Source organism: Spea bombifrons, chromosome 5, assembly GCF_027358695.1.
Source record: "Spea bombifrons isolate aSpeBom1 chromosome 5, aSpeBom1.2.pri, whole genome shotgun sequence".
Lineage (NCBI taxonomy): Eukaryota > Metazoa > Chordata > Amphibia > Anura > Pelobatidae > Spea > Spea bombifrons.
Genome location: NC_071091.1, coordinates 72,259,238 through 72,279,578, shown reverse-complemented (window position 1 = coordinate 72,279,578; position 20,341 = coordinate 72,259,238). Strand labels below are relative to the sequence as shown.

General features: G+C 38.3%; 1 protein-coding gene across 1 annotated transcript; it reads left to right on the top strand.

Annotated features, from left to right (window-relative positions):
• Positions 1-8,203: 8,203 nt before the first annotated feature.
• LOC128498075 (uncharacterized) lies at positions 8,204-17,828 on the top strand. The gene is made up of 7 exons (XM_053468362.1): positions 8,204-8,383; positions 9,085-9,229; positions 10,099-10,212; positions 11,496-11,640; positions 14,098-14,246; positions 15,225-15,364; positions 17,048-17,828. Exons 1-7 carry the CDS (start codon positions 8,281-8,283, stop codon positions 17,236-17,238), a joined length of 987 nt encoding a protein of 328 aa, XP_053324337.1. The 5' UTR covers positions 8,204-8,280; the 3' UTR covers positions 17,239-17,828.
• Positions 17,829-20,341: the final 2,513 nt, after the last annotated feature.

The window sequence follows — 20,341 nt, the reverse complement described above, 5'->3', positions numbered from 1 at the left end:
CCTCAGCGTCTACTGAAGGATCAAATATATTCCATGTATTTCATGTTATTCTATTCGTTGAATTATAATAAAAATGACTTTGGGGTGGAAACAATCCTGTAAGGCTTGTGGGATAGATAATATCAAAATGCATGTTTTTTATTAACAGAAACCGTGAGCTGATATAAAAAAAGATCAATGTATCTTGCCATTCGCAACAAGTTATATACTTGTTATCCTGTAATATTAAATATATTCCCACTCTGATGGTGCTACAAGATCACAAGGGGAATAGAAGAGTATAACTTGAGACAACTCAAATAAAATAACTGTGGAAAAAGTACCAAATTGTAACCTTTTAAGCATGCGAGGTGTGAATGGTGTATAGCAATTCAATAATGAGATGTTTAAAACATTAATATAATTTCTTGTAAGGAGCTGCTATCAATCATTTGCTGACCTTAACAATAACATTATAATGTCCCTATATGAGGAAAAAGAAGTACTTGAATAAGCAAATTATAAATGATATCGTTTTTTTTTCCATACAGCTAACATATAGAGAAATGTTAAAATAGTTTGACATGATTGCATCTGAGTATTTGCACAGATATATCATAATGAAATTGCGATCCCTGCAACCAGCAAAGACTTAAAGAGACAGTCTATTGTACTGTACAGCCTCACCAAGCATGTAATGCATGTTAAAGTACTCAGCTACATAATAATAATAATTATTATTATTATTTATATAGTGCCAACTAATTAAGTGTCGCTTCATACAATACACATATTCAAAGAGTATGACAAAACTAGCATTGACAAACATTGACAGCATTGTCAAACCCATACATTAGGTAAAGAGTGCCCTCCGCTCGCAAGCTGACACTTTAACATGCATTTTTTAACTAGATTTTAATTTAAATTTTTTCAAATAAACAACTTTATTAAGCTGCCCTCTCTGTACTCCACAGTTCCCATCAGTTTTGCCTCCTCAAAACAGCCAATCACTGGACAAGCAAATGAGCAACCATTAAGGGATTAAGGGTGGAGGTCTTGTTAGACCTCCTGGAAATCTTGCCCAGCAATTGCTAGAGCTGGCTGGACCCGGATGCCTTGTACGTACTTAATCCCAGCAGAAGATGCATTTGGCAAAACGCATCTCCTGCAAAGAACACTGTCATGGAAGGCTCCATGCCGTGGGCTCCTGGAGAGGCCTGGGTGCCAGCCTCCTCCCTTTCTGACATGTACAGGACACTACATGTGCTGAATATGCTAAGCTAGGCTAGCCACAGCGCCAAAGCAGCTCCAGTACAGCGGCATCTTCTCTCCACAACGTTGCTTCTGTCTGGCTCTGAAAGGGGATAACGGCTGGTGTCCCAGCAGGAGGAAGTATAGTTTGGTGGGAGTACCCAGTCAGGGTATAGGGTGTCCTGTCCCATTACTCAGGGACATGTTAAAGCAGGTGCACCATTGTTATGTTACCCTGCAGTAGCAGCATGGCATCTCAGACATAAAGACTCTGCATGAGGTAAGAGGGAAGGACAGGGAGGAAGAGCAGTGCGAGATGCACTGGTGATTGGAGAGAGTTTTTCAATGCATGTGGCAGAACGCATATCCTGCAAAGGACACTGTCATGGAAGGCTCCGTGCCCTGGGCTCCTGTTTATTTTTCATTTGGTTTTCCAAATCTGCAACCGTGTGTTCATCCTGTGCATAATAACAGTCCATGGAAGCCACATTTAAATATAAATGTGGTGAAAGGATCCTTAGGAATTATTAGGTGATTACTTTTACATTTACTAAGATAAAGTCTTGATTTTTTTCTCGTCAGTCAAGCAATTTATCTGGATTCTGCGACAAAAAAGAAATAACAGCTTTCAAATTGCTCTCTATTATCACAAGGTTGTTCATTTACAGAAGGAATCCACATGGGCAATTCCCATGCATGTTACTATTGATGTAACTATAAATATGACTGGGATAATATATAATTCTAAATATTCTTTATATGATTTAATCACCAATTGTGGGCTGTATATATATATATATATATATATATATATATATATATATATATATATATATATATATATATATAAACAGATTCTTTAGATTTATTTACTATGAAATACAATTAGTATAGCATAAATAGGAGTTGGGACGAGCTTTCTTGTTAGTATGGTAAGGGGTATAGGGCTGTGGTTGATCTTTGGTTTCCATGGAGCTGTAGATTTGACATCATAAAAATCTGGCACTCACCAAGCCAATGGTGTTGGAAGATTCAGAAAAAAATATTTCTTGAATTGAAACATGCAAGCTTTTTAAAACAAATAAGCACAATGGCTAAAATGTGACATTGATCTGAGAATTGACCTAAATAGCAGGACAGCTGTCTAAGGACCAAGTTAGTGAGGGGGGGGCAGCACTGCGATGTTCTTTTATTCAATTGTGAGTGCAAACAAGGTTGCCAATGTACACATACGGCTTTTGTAATTCTAAGGGTTCATACTGCTTCGAAGCCAAAAACATTTTTTAAAACCTTTCCTTTTTGCTTGGATCAACAAATATATGAATTGATTCAACAGTTTTAACCTAATTTATATACAGATGCAACTTTTCTGTCTATGATGTGTCTTATGGAAGACTAGTGCTTTATGTAATATATGTTTACTGAGTTGAAATCAGTATAGAGACCTACAATGGTAGAATTTGACAGACGATAAGAGCCATTAGACTCAACAAGTCTGTCTATTTCTTCCTGCTATACGATTAAAGGTAATAAATAATTAATGATTTTGATGCATCATTAAAAATAGCACCGTAGTGCAAAAAACGGTCCACCCGCTTATCCCATACTAGTGGATTATAGCTGGGTTATCCTTAATGTAAAGTTAAGGTGGTATTATGGAAGAAGGACGTAAGGAAACTATATGTTATTGTCCCCTGAGTCAAAAGAGTTTGACAGTAACTAAATCCATTTTAAAATGATTATACAGATTTTAAACAATTTGCCATATATTTTACCAAAATTGGTCCACTTGTGTCGATGCCCTGCCTGGAATGGTCTTCTTCAGCCCAATGTGTTTCACAAGTACCTTTTTGCCACTCATGTGGCCAATCCCCTTCCAGTGTAGCCAACGACTGAAAAGGCCAATTTTAATCCCCAGTCTGTTCCTGGGCTCCTTTACTTAAATATATTACTCGGTCAGATCGGTGGGTTTTCTGTAGTCAAGAAATGGCATGTGCTTTTTGTCAAAGTAATTCTGAAGATTAATATTGTTTACACAACAGAATCTCAGGTCTATGAAATAGGGTGGCAACACAGACTAGATAATAATTTTCCTTCCTAAAATTAAACTTTACAAAAAGGCAATGAGAATAATAACCATTATCCTATGAAAAGGAAGTAGCTTCTCCGGGTAGTATACACAGATGTTAATGAATATCTATTGTTTCTCGTTAATCTGTAAACATCATTATATGTTAATGTACTGTACTCTACATCCATCTACCTGGGGAGATGGATAAAGTGTTGGCATTAACTAGGATTAGAAAACTAAACATGATATCCAATAACACCTTTGCTTCTGTACATGTGGCCAAACTACTCAGCTAGCCCCTGTGTACACATAGCGACATACATACTTGGCAAGCGTTCATCAGTGGTATTGGTTGTCTTTGTTGACACCTTTTTCTTTTTAAGTCCTATTAGTTCCTTGCGGTGGGAATCATATGCAAGGTATTCAGAGAAACACTGATGAACTTTTCATTTCTCCGAGCTGTCAATACATTTATCTAGTTTCTGCAAAAAATTAACTGCCCACTAACCTCATTCCTTTATCACCTGGTTGTTCATTTATAGAAGGAATACCATTTACACCATTGGGTAATGCTCAAAGAAAACGTGACTGTCCGTATCACAAATGTGACGGACATGGAGTACATAAACATGTGGGGCATGTAATACAACAACAACTAAAAGGGGCTGCTGATTATTTCATGTCCCACAAATCTACAGGTTTATGTCAATCAAGCCACACACTGTAATAAAATGCCATATTAATATAATAAGTCTGTGAGTGCTCCTGCTTTCCGACTTTTATCAATGTATTAGGCTCAGGGTACTAGGTTGCTGTCATATACCATTTAGGTCAGGGGTGTCCAAGTTTTTTTTGCAGTGGGCCACTTCATCAGAAATGTATGTGTGCGTGGGCCGCACTCATTTTTCACTGAGAGAAAATATGGCCTTTTAGCTTTTTTTAACATATTAATACAGGGTTAATTTGGCAAAATTCCAGGGGGAAAAAAACGAAAAAAATCATCCGCAGGGGCCCTGACACTTCCCTCTGTGTTGCTCAGCAGTGTCTCTTGCTAACAGCAATCACACTTCTATGATGCCCAGGATCCAGCATGTACTGGCTGCCTGGGCATGATAGGAGTATGATTGCTGTTAGTAATCATATATATTTAGTATAGCAATGATACTCCTATCATACACAAGCAGCCACAGTAGCAAAAGCTAGCAGAAATTACACTTCTGTCATGTCCATTGTTTATACTTACATTTTTTTTTCCTGCTCTCCTCCGATGTGTTGACCCTCTCCTTGCCATGAGGAACACATTCTGAGGGCCCACCCCCTTGATCGTCACGTGTTCAAAGCCGCACAATGGCTGCTTTCAACTTTGCACCCGGGCGGCAGACCACCGCGTGAGTGAGCAGGACCGGCCAGTCCGACGGGCCACATTTGGCCTGCGGGCCGCATAAATGGACGCCCCTGATTTAGGTTGTCTCTGTAGCGTGTGCTCTATCATCGATTGTGTTCTACCACCTGAAGCAGCCATTATTGGTCTTTCGAAACGATGTTACAGTTGGAAGCAGTTATTACCGTATTTGCTCGATTATAAGACAAGTTTTTTTCCAGAGCAAATGCTCTGAAAAATACCCCTTGTCTTATAATCAAGGTCGTCTTCTAATCAGACCTCATTCTGCTGGGGCCGTGCTGCTTACCGGACTTTGATCGCGAGCAGCGTCTCTGCTATTAGCAGCAGGAGAACAGGAAACTAGCACAGTCCTCACATAACTCTACCTCCCCCCTCATTCCTCTGGGGGAGGGGCCAGAGAAGTTGCTCGCACAGCCCGGCCCCTGCAGAAGTCTGCGAGTAAGGTAAGGGGGTGGGGGGTTTGAGCAAGTATGTGTGATTAATGGAATGAATGGGTATTTAAATGTTTGTGAATGAGTGTGTGTGTGATAGCATGGATGTGTAAGGGGGAGTGGGGGTGGGGGTGGTAGCATGGTATAGGGAGGCTGTAATCACACTTCTATCATCCCCAGGTTCCAGCATGTACTGGCTGCCTTGGCTTGATAGGAATGTGATTGCTGTTAGCAGTATATATATATATATATATATATATATATATATATATACAGAAATGCATTTTAACCCCCTATATGCCACTCAGCCCCATGATATGCCTTCTAACCCCCTATATGCCAGAGTGGCATATAGGGGTATAAGGCATATCATGGGGCACAGTGGCATATAGGAGAGTATAAGACATTAATGTTGTCCATTTGATTAACATAATTCTATGTAAGGAGCAAGTATTCTGCATGGATTCAATTTGCAAGGCATTAACACAGTTTCAACCAAAGCTGGTGTTTAACCATTAAGCTCAAAACATGTTAGACAGTCCCTACTTTTAGTTAGCACCCCAGTTTTCTGTTTTGCTTATATTTTAATCCTCGTCTGTAATTTAAAGTATTTTTTTCAGTTACAAGAACTGCTTTTACAAACTCAGTAACAAAGACACACTGAAACAGGACTGCTAATCTTTTATTATATTCAGCTTCTGCATAAGGATTAATGCAGACAATTATTGCAGCACATATATTATAAGCAAACCTGCTAATGATACATCTTAACAATATAGCACACTTTTGCCTTTTATTGAAACGCTGGGACCAACTTATGTTGTTAACATCTGAAATATTATTCAGCAATAAGAAAAAAATAGCTCAAGAAATTGTCTGCTTTTCAGCTCTCTCACGCAGAGAATTATCAGAAAATAACCTATTTTACAAGACTTGAGCAACATAAAGAGAATCTATATTTATATTTGCATAGCTCAAATTATTTCAGTCTACATATTTTTGTTTACATTTTAATTTCAGTATAAATCTGTAATTAATTATGCAACATGTGCCATAAACACAGGGGCGTAACTAGAAACCTCAGGGCCCCGGTGCGAGAATCTGATAAGGGCCCTCCTGATTTCTGTCAGTCAGGGGGGCCCAAGAGTTGCCGAGCGGTCGTTTTCAGCAACCGCTCGGCACCCCTTGGGCCCCCCTGACTGGCAGAACTCCAGGGCCCGGTCGTAGTCGCGACCCCTGCGACCCCGGTAGTTCCGCCACTGCATAAACAATTAAACATCTTTTTCCAAATTTAAACATTATGTCAATTATGTGTTTTACCTTTATGGTGCCCTAATTTCTATTGAAAAGTTTTTTCCATTTTTACTTATTTGTCTCTGTTCAAAATCCATGTAGCACCCACAAGAGGAATGCAGACACTTACACAAGGGTGCAGGGTGCTTGCACTGTGTACACCAAAGCACGTTGTTGTATAATAGAGTGTCGATGCTTGTGTAACCCATCCACTGCTTGTGTAATACAATCACGTGTTAACACTAAAAGAGTTTGAAGGGGTGTTTCATAAAAGGCATTACATGACATACTGTACAGCTTTTCAGGAGACCAATGTCCTCCACATTTATGACAAACTGATTTCGTACCTGTCCAGCAACACAAGATAACAGAAAACAGTTGAAATTTATTAGCTACAATATAACTATTTGATAGGTCAGAGGTCAGGGTTATAATTGCAGACTATAGGCCCACCTGCAACAGATGTGCCAATTAGTTAACAGGGGGTCCTCGGGACACCCGTTTTATATATTTTCAATGCCCTTGCCCAATAAATAACAATATTTAAAGCTGAAGGCACTCGTGTGTTCACGCAGACAACCTGCATTTTAATGAATATGCACATTGTTTTGCAAGTGCTAGCATGCAAGGAAATCTCGCCTTGGTCTCATTTGGTCAGTTGAGTTTTTAGTGAGTAGACCCCAAATATCTCTTCATGTTCCAAAAATTTGGGACTATGCTGACTGATTTATGACTATAGGCAACTGTAGACATAGACCCAATTTCTCCAGAAAAATGATATTGCAGACTTTTTGTCTGATATTTAGATCCACCCACCTTGAAGGAAAAAAATGGATTCCTACAACGTGCCTTTAGCATGATAGGTGTGGATAGAAAGTGTGAGGGGTTTGTGGTTTTAAGGCTTTCCATTAGATTTTGCAGTGTGTCTGTGGGAATTTGTAACCATTTAGCCAAAAGGTCAGGCACTGATGTTGGCCTTGCTCTCAATCTGCATTGCAGTTCATCTCAAAGGTGCTTAGTGGGGTTAAGATCAGGCCTTGCGGGACATGTCCAGGGCTGCGTACTGACTTCAGATGGCGGTCCCGCTGACATAGGAGGTAATCCCACTGACGTCAGTTGGCGTTCCCACTGAGGGGGCGCTAACATCATGGGAAACACCCCCATTTAAAGGGGAAATGGGAGGGGAGCAGGATGTGTCAAGACCCCGCTCCCACGAACCAGAGGATTTGGGTGTTGACCCGGAGAGTTTCCAGGTATGGTCATGTTGAAATTGGATAGGGACTTCCCCAAACTGCTGCCACAATAGATGTTGCTGAACCACATCAACACAGTAATTTGGAGGAGTGTCCAAATACTTTTGGTCATATCATGTAAGTCTGAAGCGGCCATCATGATTGGCACTAATGCCAATGCAGCAAGTAACTTGGTGGCTTGTTTGTGATGTTTCTGCAAGGTAATTTCTGTTTTTTGTCTTTTGAAAGATTAGGCAAATTATAATAATTATCATTCCTTCCCCCCTTGTTGGTGAGAAGGTAAGATGTATGTCTTATCATAAGAGGGAGATGTTAAATAATTTCAGTTACAAAATTGCTATATTTACGGTTACACAAGTTGTGATTATTGTGTGCTATAAAAATATCCCATGTATGGCTGAGGTTGCATAAGTCTCATAACTACTTAAGGACAAAGTCCCTGAGATAAGATCTCTGTGTGTGTATACTTGACATATTTAAGTTGGTACATAAAAGCGTCCTCCTCAGCTTGAAAGCTTCACAACTAACCAACAACCTACAACATACTCTGTGTTGTATTTTCTCTGACTGGTTGCTGCTTCAATCCACCTTTAATATACGATGGCTGCGTGTAACAAACTTCTGTTTGCAACCATAATTCTCTCTGCCGCCTCTTATATCTGCACCGTAACATTCAATGCCTTGTCAGCAGTAGCACAAAAAGGTACGTACAATTTATACTATTATCTGTCAATTTCTGGTAATATATATATATATATATATATATATATATATATATATATATATATAGAGAAAGAGAGAGAGAGAGAGAGAGAGAGAGAGAGAGAGATATCTTAAAGATATTCCACTTAGTCTGCCTAATTTAATATCTTTTATCTGTAATTGTAGTATTACAAACATCATTCATAGGAATGAATGCCCAGATCTAATATTTTAATCGTGTTAAGTTTTCCCTCATTCGTAATTTTTGCTGTAGCTATTTAATTGTCATGTGATACCTAATCAGACACTGGTAGGTTGTTGCCATAGAAACTAACAAAAGCATCTTAAATGTTTCTGTGTTTATTTTATTTGATTACATTTTCAAGGGCAGATCTGCTTAGGTTTATTTGCCGGAAAATAACACTGCCTAGTAATAATATCATAACGACAGGAAGTCAAAAGTTCCTGTCATTTTTAGACTGTCAAGGTTATAGCATTACACGTATCAAATGTGATAAAGATGTAGAGCGTTTTTAGTTTATATAGAAGAAAATTCCAAAACTAAATGGAGATAATTTTTTTTAGTAAATATACATATTTCAGATGTAGAGATGCGAAAGTAACTTTTTCTTGCTCCATGCATAATATTGTAGAACACAAGGAAATCACAAGGAACACAAGGAAATCTGTTTTTACTTTCAGGATTATTCTACACTACCGCCAGCAATATTTCAGATAAGTATTCACTGGACGTCACCCCAGCTGGTTGGACATTTTCCATTTGGTCTGTAATTTACATTTGGAATGGAATTTGGATCGTATATGCGGTCTCCACACTTTTCCGGAGGTAAGTAGGAATATATGTCATCATAAAGCCATTGGCTGCAGTTACCTCTTTTGTTAAGTTGTGACGAATGCAACAAGGAAATTTAAGAACGCATAAAAAAGGCACTATAGTGAATTTTTGGGAACGTGCCAGATAAAGTGTACCAAGAACCTTGTTTCCGTGTTAGCAAGGTGGCCAGTATTACTGGAAAGTATTGAAAAAAGTGTGTGTGTATATATATATATATATATATATATATATATATATATATATATATATTAGGCCATCGGAATAAAATAGATGGATTTTCACCTTCACCCGCATAGTTTAGAACAAGCTATTATGCTGTGATAAATGTGTTCTGTGTCCTTACATTTCAGGGCAAAATAACATTAAATGGACTTGATATAATTCTTTATGTAGTAAATACACTTTGACATTTACATTCTGCCTACACGGAAAAAGCTGCTATATAAAATCCCGATACTTGCATTGAATCATATATATGTAACGTGTCAGTGCTAAAAGTGTTATTGCAAGGAGCAGTATTTCAGCCGTAATGTTTACTGTATATATATTTGGTTGAAGGCGAACACTTTTCCTGAATTCTACATTTTACGGTTCTCTAAATAAACCCACATTAGTGTATTTACAGATTAACATATTCAATATATAGATACTTTACATTTTATCTATATAATAGTTATGTTATATATTATATATTTAGTTATACATTATATTATATATTATAGCTGTGATGACAATAGTTATCCTTTAATAATAGTTTTCCACAAGATTCTCCGAATTAAATATATGTGAAAATATGCACAAACACAATGTAATTATTAGGTATCACACAAATCATGAGTTCATTTTACTTTGTTTTTCAGAAATAAACAGGACTATGTGTACATCAACCCAGGAATCCACTCCTTTGAATTTTTTGTTTTGTGGATATTGAACAATATCATAAACATTGGTTGGCTATTCCTTTGGGACAGAGAGTAAGTATGTTTCATATATATATATATAAATATATAGATTAAATCAAACATCTCAGATCAATATTAACACAATTTGGGATAGAGATAAAGTCAAAAGTCGAAGTTGATAGAAAAACAGTTCTATTTAATTAAGTGGAGTGCAGAAGGCTGGAGGACTGAACTTCTCACATAGCCATTTGGTGACATCTAGAGTTGTGATGAAAGATACTAAATCAAAAATGTTCTGGCAAAGATTTGCCAATTTGCCAATTTTCTTTTAAAAGAGAGTAAAATGCATAGATGGCATTTACATACGGAAAAAATATTTCAAAGGTGATAGTCAGCTTCCATGTGCATTAAACATACAATGGCTGGGGTGTCCTTTAAAAGAAAACATTTTCAGGAGAATCTTTGGTTCACAAAAAGTTAAAACAATTGAAATAGGACAAATTAAACTGTGTCTTAAATGTTTGATTAGTGTGAATAAAATTACATTGGAGTAGATTAAGTACCATCTTTATTAAAGTATATCGATCAGCCATAATATTATGACCAGTGACAGGTGAAGTGCATAACACTGATAATCTTATTATCATGGCACCTGTCAGTGGATGGGATAGATTAGGCAGCAATTGAAGCATTTCGTCCTCAAAGTTGATGTGTTAGAAGCAGGAAAAATGGGCAAGCGTATGGATCTGAGCGACCTTGACAAGAGCCAAATTGTAAGGGCTAGATTACTGGATCAGAGCATCTCCAAAACTGCAACTCTTGTGGAGTGTTCCTGGTCTGCAGTGGTCAGCACATCGCAGTTTGTTGCGTATGGTGTTGCGTAGCCGCAGACCAGTCAGGGTGCCCATGATCCATGTCCACTGCCGAAAGCGCCTACTATGGGCACGTGAGCATAAGACTTGGACAGCGGAGCAATGGAAGAAGGTGGCCTGGTCTGAAGAATCACATTTTCTTTTACATCATGTGCATGGCCAGGTGCGTTGCTTACTTTGAGAACACATGGCACCAGGATGCATCCATGGAGGCCCCACCTCACAACTTACAGGACTTAAAGGATCTGCTGCTAATGTCTTGGTGCCAGATACCACATCAAATCCTTTAGAAGTTTAGTGGAGTCCATACCTCAACAGGTCCAGGCTGGTTTGGCAGCAAAAGGGGGACCTACACAATATTAGGCAGGTAGTCATAATGTTATGGCTCATCAGTGTACATGTTAATGTTCTCTTTGAAGAATGTTTATTAGCAGATATGTTATGCCTCAGATTAATAGTTTGTCTTGCTTTTTTCCTGCATAGGTACCTTATATTCTCCAATGTTTTCTTAGCCCTAATCCCAATCACATGTTTTATGATGCTTCAGAAATCATACCGTAGTTGCTACCGACATGGAGCCCTGTTATCAGAAAATAATAAGGTAGACCTTTGGTGCACAAGAATCTTGGTAAGTTTTGGATGTAGTTGATCCCGGAATAGTGATATCTTAAGACTTAAACCCAGTGAAAGGCCTGCAGGACTCTTTGTTGGGTTTTCTACTTGCTTGTAAAGAGCATATAATCTAATCTGTTTATTATGTATTTTATATGTGGATGCAGAAATCTACCCCTTAACTATTTGAGGTGTCCAGGCTAGTCATCTATGATAAAATCATGAGGGGGTGTTAATTTGTCATATTGAGTTTTTAGGGGCCCTACCAAGGACTTTACAGTTAGACTTGGGCACCAGGGGGCTCTTCGTGTTCGTCTTCGTGCTCGTCTTCGGGGAAAAAAAAATCTTCGTATTCCGCGAATATTCGCCCGTTCCTGTCTTCTCTTCGGGCGAATATTCGTTTTTTCTTCGTTTTTTCCGGTTAAGGGGTTAATACGGGGTTAACGCGGCTCTGGCGCCAGTACTTTAAATGTGTCTATCAGCAACTCCATTGGTCGCCAGCAGGGGGCCTCCTGCTGTCGACCAATGATCACAGTACCATATATAGCTAATATATTCTCGGGCAGAATATTCTGCTACTCAATGTAAAACCAACAGAGGGCAGCATTCTGTCCGATGATATATCAGCCATATGTGGCAGTGTGTTAATTTTCATTTATTAATTATTTAAATAAAATATATTTCCATGATCCGCTGGTCTCCCCACTGCAACAGTTAAATGTCCGCACTCGCGGACATTAATTTTGTCGAACTTACAAACTCTTTTTTTCTATTTATTTTGGGTTTTTTTGTATTAAACTGTTAGACGAAAGGATCATGGGAATAAATGCAAATGAGCACACGGCCCCATATGGCTTATATATCTTTGGACAGAATGCTGCCCTCTGTTGGTTTTACATTAAGTAGCATATGTTTGAAATCCAAAGTTATTCTGCTACTCGACGTAAAACCAACAGAGGGCAGCATTCTGTCCAAAGATATATAAGCCATATGGGGCCGTGTGCTCATTTGCATTTATTCCCATGATCCTTTCGTCTAACAGTTTAATACAAAAAAACCCCAAAATAAATAGAAAAAAAGAGTTTGGAAGTTCGACAAAATTAATGTCCGCGAGTGCGGACATTTAACTGTTGCAGCGGGGAGACCAGCGGATCATGGAAATATATTTTATTTAAATAATTAATAAATGAAAATGAACACACTGCCACATATGGCTAATATATCTTCGGACAGAATGCTGCCCTCTGTTGGTTTTACGTTGAGTAGCATAATAACTTTGGATTTCAAACATATGCTACTTAATGAAAAACCAACAGAGGGCAGCATTCTGTCCGAAGTTATAGTAAGCTATTTATACTAAGTTAAATGTCCGTACCGGCGACTTTGTTGGTCGCTGGCACTGACATTTAACTGACACAGTGGGGAGACCACTGGTGTCCCTGCTGTGTCAGTTAAATGTCCGTACCAGTGACTTTGTTGGTCACTGGCACGGACTTTTAAGTTAACTGGTGCAGCAGGGTCCCAGGTTGCTTTTTTTTTTTCTGCCTAGCAACTAGTGGTAAGGGGCCGTGCGAGTGAGCCTATTGGTCGCTTGCACAGCCCTTTACCCTACAGATTTCTGCTCCCGTTATCCAACGCAGCATTGCAGGGGTTAACGAGAGCGGAAATCAGGAATTAAAAAGGCTGTGCAAGTGAGCCTATTGGTCACCTGCAGGGTCTTCCTCTGGCATCAACCAATTGTTTGATGCCAGAGGAAGACCCTGCAGGTGACCAATAGGCTCACTCACACTGCCCTGTAACCCCTGACGACGAACCTTCTGATTTCCACTTCAGTCAACTCCCGCGATGCTGTGAAGATAAGGTAAGTTAGATGGGGGAGGGACCGGGTAGATTAGTAGACGAAGGCGAAGATTCTTCGTGTGTGAGTCTTCGTCTTCGCCTACGTTTTACCTGCACTGTCTTCTCTTCTTCATGTCTTCGGAACGAACACGAAAACGCACTCTTCGTGTTCGTTTTCATGTTCGCCCGAAGACGAATGCACAAGTCTATTTACAGTGTATGTGCATACATAATATTTAGTACAACACTGTATGTTGAAGAGTTCTGATCTGACACACATTGATGAACTTTAATGCATATGATCATTTACTGTCCCCTTTGAATTAGTGTTTCGTCCCACTTGTGATGCATCAAGGGATTCATTGAGATCAAGAGCGGGTCTAGTTGCAGTTTATTTTGGGAATAAATGTTAATGTACAATCACAAATAGGGGAAAGTTGGACTTTCAACAATTCTATATGTCTGCATATATAAGACATTCACTTCGAAATTCTCTTAATGTAGTGTATGAAATCTACATGCTGTTGGGCTGCATTTGCCAAATAACAGAATGCAGACCTGATAGCCTGGAATTTAGAATGTATAATGTGTAAAATTAGAGCATTTTAGATTATATTCCTTCTATTTCTTTCAGGTACACAATGGATTAGCAATGTATGCTACATGGACCTCAATTGCAACAGTCATTAATTTTGGCATAGTGTTAAAATATAAAATACCAATTCAAGACCCTGAAGTCAGCAACATGGTTCTGTGCCTCGTTTTCATTGCCTTGATATTGTGGTAAGGAGACAGAATTCGATTACTTTAATAATATGTATACAGTTTATGTCCCATCGTCAAGCTTGACATCAATGATTCAAAAAGCTGCACATTTTGATCTGCTCATTTTGCGTATATCAATGCATCAATATTGTAAGCTAATAGAGTCATACCATGATCCATGAAGCAGCGTTTGATGAGTTTCTGAAAACCATCTGTATTATATAAAACAGATATTACAGCATTGCCGTAATATTATATGTAGCACAGATCTTCAGATATGAAACAGTTAATTCTTAGTCCATGCAAAAGTCACAAAAAAATACTGAAGAAATGCCTGCAGTGTAACGTGCATTTACCTGGTGAAAGAAATTCACTGCCCTCTGGTGGGCAAAAACTACATTTATTTTATCCTCTTGTTATGAGCTAATATTTTGTTGATTGATACATTCCTTGCTTGATAATATCACAGGGGTAGTAGTACAACTCAATGATGGCGCTATCTTAGAACCAGGCATTTACCGTAAGGTGTTCCATTGCCAAGGGTAAACAGAGAGGTCAGTGGAAATTATTGTTCAGCAGTTTGGAGGATGAGATCTGGACCTAAAACACCAAAGAAGCCTTTGGCACTCATCCATTGGTCACAAGGTGGCCCAGTCAGTGTTAATAGTCCATTTATTGGCTGCATTTGAAATGCATAGCCAAACTGCAGTGCCAATTCATTTGTGAGTCTGCTGAATTCATCCCATCAACACAAATTTGCGCAATCTTATCATTGGCTTATGGAGACCATGAAGCAGCCAAGCTGGCTTTAGCAGTTTGCCGGTAAACTTAGCAACTGAAAATATTATTAAATTTATTTTTTAATTTACTCCCTAGCATGGAATGTCATCCAACAGGGGACAGATATTCTTAAAACGTTCTCAACCGTGAGCTAGAATGTTATATCCTTGTCTAGGTATCAGAGTATGGTCACTTATTGTTACCTTGCCTTTCTAGGTTCTTGATGGAAACATTTCTCTTTGAAAAATATGTACGTTATACCTTTACAATTTACCCCGTGGCAATTGTTGCTTCAGTTGGTGTCTTTAGTGGACGGTCACAGTCTTCCCCCTTGACTGAAACTGATATAATCAATGGTAAGTCTGTATTGGACATGAAATGCTTTATTCAATTTGGAGCTACTGAATAACAATATATGGGACATACTTCTTTATAAAATGCCCTCCAGCTCCCAAAAAATACTAGAGGTGGCGATATTGGGGTACCTTGGGCGGCGGTTTGTGGGGTAGGTATGCTGGCCGTCTTTGCTTGTGTCCTGTGCTGACAGACCAACATATCAGCGTTGGTGGATATGCCTGGTTTATAGCTGACTAGACTAGAAATTGTACAGACTGACATCAAAAGCAGGTTAATTGGCCAATGTGAGCTCTGGTCAATGAGATCAGTTATAAAAAACAATATGGCTGCTCCAAGCACAGTTATGATATACCAATATCATCAGAGAAAATGCTGTTAGAGGATGCTGTACTTTTTAAAACAAATTTAATATCTATGTATTTAGTGAGTATATTTTTTCTTGTATCTTTAGATACCTATTGAGAGTTTAAATCACTTTTTGACATAAGGGGGAAAACATACAATGTTATGTACATCATATGGTATAATCATTATTAATAGCATCCAACCAGATAATATTGACTGGTGCATACAGTCTGAACAAAATAATAATGATAAAAAGCGAGAGAAACAAATATATATATATATATATATATATATATATATATATACTGAAATCAAGTAGATTTGTGTTTTTCTGCTGCAAAGCTTTGCTTGGTTTTACAGTCCATTAAAGTATTTCTGGAGGCACATTTAAGAAGTGGTGACACAGCAAGGCTCTAACAGCTTGACCAATGTGTAACATACATATTGATTTTTGTTTCTTTAGTAAAGCCAGCAGAAATTATTGCAAGATGCCGGAACACGATGTACCAAAGCATGAAAAGCTACATAGCCGTGTATTTAGGACATTCCAGGAGAAAGCCCCATAAACATATTATTTCATTTATTGCATATACCTAAAATTGGCCTAAGGCGCAATCATTTTTTAATACAGCTACCATTTTGTATCATCTTGCACATCCATTAAAAATGATATCAGGTCTTGCCTAAACATTATACTCAGTGGGGTCTTCATCACCTGTAGCTCTGCTGAGGCCATGACTAAATGCATCGATGGTCTTGCTCAGTTCATAGAACTTGTTGGCAGATAATTCGGACATTCTATTCTGCCTGCTTTCCTTATTACTTTCAAGGGATCCATGTATAAAGTAGATATAGAGGCAAAAGGTGATTATTGTTGACCTTATTTGCATGCGCCTACCCAGAATCCCTTTGTGGTTGTGTAGCACCATGAGATTTCTGAGGGAAAAACAAGCCTTCTGGCTTGTCTGGTGTTTTGTAGATGAGTGTTTAATAATACTTCTACTACCCCTTAAATTTAAGTAGAAGGGTTTTCCATCACCTTTACCCAACATAACTTATGTAATGGTATTTCTCGTTTTCCTTATGTAAAGACGTAATCACACTTTCCTTTCGTCTTATAATCAGGATAGCAGTATACCTATCCCATGTATTTTAGTATATTTACAGTAATACCATCTAAAGCTTCTGCTGAGAGGCTGTTTTACTTATCTAAAACCCTTTAGTAAATTAAAAATTTTGTAGGTAAACTGAAGGTTTGATGATCTTATTTCCCAGCAGTATGGGTGCCAGGGAACGTTCTTCGTGTGCTTACATGTGTTTCTCTTTTTTTTCCACAGTTGTGCTTATAGCTGTGAGCTCTGCCGCCTGCCTTCTGCGTTTCGTACTTATATTCTCCTGTCATAAACTCCGGCCTTTGTTCTCTGAGAAAAACCTCCATATAGCCAAAGGAAACAGGCATGCTACTAAAGAAGATCTCCAGGTCAATGGTCACACCAACTCAGTTGCACTAGAAATGATGGATTCATAATGTTGTAGTTTAGTACCAACCTCTTGTACTACTATTTATTGTCATGTCATGTAAATCATTATATAACTTACTAACTAAGCAAAATGTTATTTGATTATGAGAGCAATGTTAGAGATGTGCTAAAGCGTGAGTGCCCAAGAGCAATACCCATGGGCCACAGACATACCACACTATCAGAAAAAGCACAGGTCCCAAAGAGATATAATGTTTATTATTCTATTATTATTACATGTAAATTTCATAGAGCTATTACAATGCTTAGTATTAGTTCAATGTTTTAAACAAATAAGACATTCTGACTTCAGACAGATGCCCCCAGTTTAGGATTCTGGGGCAAAAACAGTCTTGAAACTGTTACCATGTTATCAATTCCTAAAATTTTGAATAAACTATGACCCTTAGGCAACAAGCTTGAGATCTGCTCTAATAGACCTAGGATATATGGCTTTTCTCAATAAAATAATCACTCTCAGTTTCATGTACTTTACAAGTGAAAAATTCCCCTGGAAACTATGTATTTCTGTATTATAGTTGCACCTTTTTGTGACAATGATTTGTAATAAAGTTTATTTTTAAGAAAGTGTATGAAATGCAGACATTATGAAGACAAGCAACATATTTATATCAACTATATCAGTCAATTTTAGCAGATATTTGTTAAACCATGATTCCCCTTTTTTCCATATTTGACGTTAAACATCATTTTGAAATCATAGAAATACACAAAAACATAATAATTATTAGTGATAATATAAAACACAAACACCCAAAAAACTATACTTAAGATTTGTTTGCAATTTTTTCTCTTAAACATAATATATATATATATATACATACATGTAGAAGTAGGGCTAAGAGATTTTGGATCACTTAAAAAAAACACACACACACACATACATATATATATATATATATATACATATATATATATACATATATATACATATATATATATATATATATATATATATATATATATATATATATATATATATATGCTACACCAGGTACACCTGTTCAAATGCTTGTTAACACAAATAGCTAATCAGCCAATCACGTGGCAGCAACTCAATGCATTTAGACATGGAGACGTGGTCAAGACAACTTGCTGAAGTTCAAATCGGGCATGAGGATTTAAGTGACTGGGATTTTCAGGCACAACCATCTCTAGGGTTTACAGAGAATGGCCCAAAAATTTGAAAATATCCAGTGAGCGGCGGTTGTATGGACGAAAATGCCTTGTTGATGTCAGAGGAGAATGGGCAGACTGGTTCGAGATGACAGGAAGGCAACAGTAACTCAAATAACCAGTTGAGGGCAGCGGGTGGAGGACGGCATTCATGAAGTTAAAGGGGCCGGCCCAGCTGCCGATTTCAATCCTGCTAGCAGGCGCTTAGCGGATGTTTTGAGTGTTGGCCGGCCCACGGACTGACCGGTCCACCAGGAAATATCCTGGTGGGCCAGTCTGGCCCTGGTACAAATGCCTGCCCATAAAAGCATACCTCTACCCATACACACATATGTATACATCCACACTTACCCTTACACATTCTGGCTTGGCCTTGCATCCAGACTTGCTTGCCCTTAGTTGCAAACACTTTTCAAACACACACTTTCTCCACTTTTCTCATAATTTCTCCCCTATCTCATTATCTCTCTCCCCTTTCTCATTACCCCCTTGATGTACCTTTCTATTTAATCATCCTCTTTCTTATTATCTCTCTAATTTCTCTATCTCAACTCTCTTCTTTCTTTTAATCTCTCTACTTGTTCTTTATCTAATCCTCTTTCCTTTCCATCTGTCCAATTTCTCCTTTCTTTGTATTAATTTGTTCTGTTTATCTCATCTTCTTTGTAGCACTTCTTTCTCTTCTTCCCTTTCATCTCCTCTCGTTTTTCTCTCCCTTAACTGTTTTCTCTTTCTCACCCTTTTCTCTTTACCTCTCTCCATACCCTTTAGCTCTCACCTTTCTTTTTAGCTCTTTTCTTTCTCTTTAGATTCTCCCTTTCTCTTTGACCTCCTTTTCTTTATCTATCCTCCTTCTTATCGTTCCCCTTTCTTTTCATCTCTTTGCTCTTTAGCTTCCCATCTGTTTCTCTATATCCCTCCTCTCTCTTCTCTATCTCTATTTTCTACTATTTCTCTTTATCTCTTTCTTTCTCTTCCCATTTTATCATTCCCGTGTCTTTTTATCTTTGTTCTCTATAGCTTCCCACCTTTCCTCCTCTTTCTCCTCTGACTCTTTATGTCTCCCCTTTTTCTCCCGCTTTCTTTATCTCTTTCCCCTCCTCTTTCCCTTTTCTGTATATCTTCCCTCTTCTTTCTCTCACCCTTTTATCACTACCTTTTTCTTTGATCCCCCTCTCATTATTTCTCATCTTTCCCTCTTTACTTCTCCTTTGTCTACCAGCTTTCCCCTTCTCATTATTTCTCCCTTTTCTCCTTACCTCTCCCCCTCTTTTTCCTTTCTTCTCAGCTCATTATCTCCCCTTTGTCCCCACATCTCCTTCCTCTCATTATCTCTCCTCTTTATTCCCTCATCTCTTCACATTTTCCCAATCTCTCACTTTTTATGTCTCCCCTTTCTTCCCAACATTATTTTTCAATATCCCCCTCCTCACTACCTCTCCCTGTTTTCTCCCCTTTTCTCTATCTCTCTCTCCTGTTTTCTATACCTCACTAACTCTTCCTTTTCTTAATATCTCTCTTGACAAACTTTCTTTAGATCTGTGATGCGAGCGCAATGTCTGTTTGTACAGGCCCCCACATCCCTGGACATGGCTTCAGTGCTGGGCATCTGGATCTAACATCATATCCCGTGCTTGGCATTAACAGCTGGAGCGCTTCAAGAGTAGGGAGACTGGTCTTTTTAGACAGAACTTTATTCCAGGACAGTTAGCAGGAGTTCTTCGATCTCTCCAACTGCCTCTCCAGCTTCACCGTCACTGTTTCAGTTAGAGAAGGGGCAGGATAATTTATATTTATAGCCACTGCTGAAACAGCAAACTTTTTTTTGATTGGATGAATAAATGATTATATAAGCGCATGCATTGGTAGGGGAGCAGGTGGATGGATGGACAGATGTGCATTTTCCTTATATAG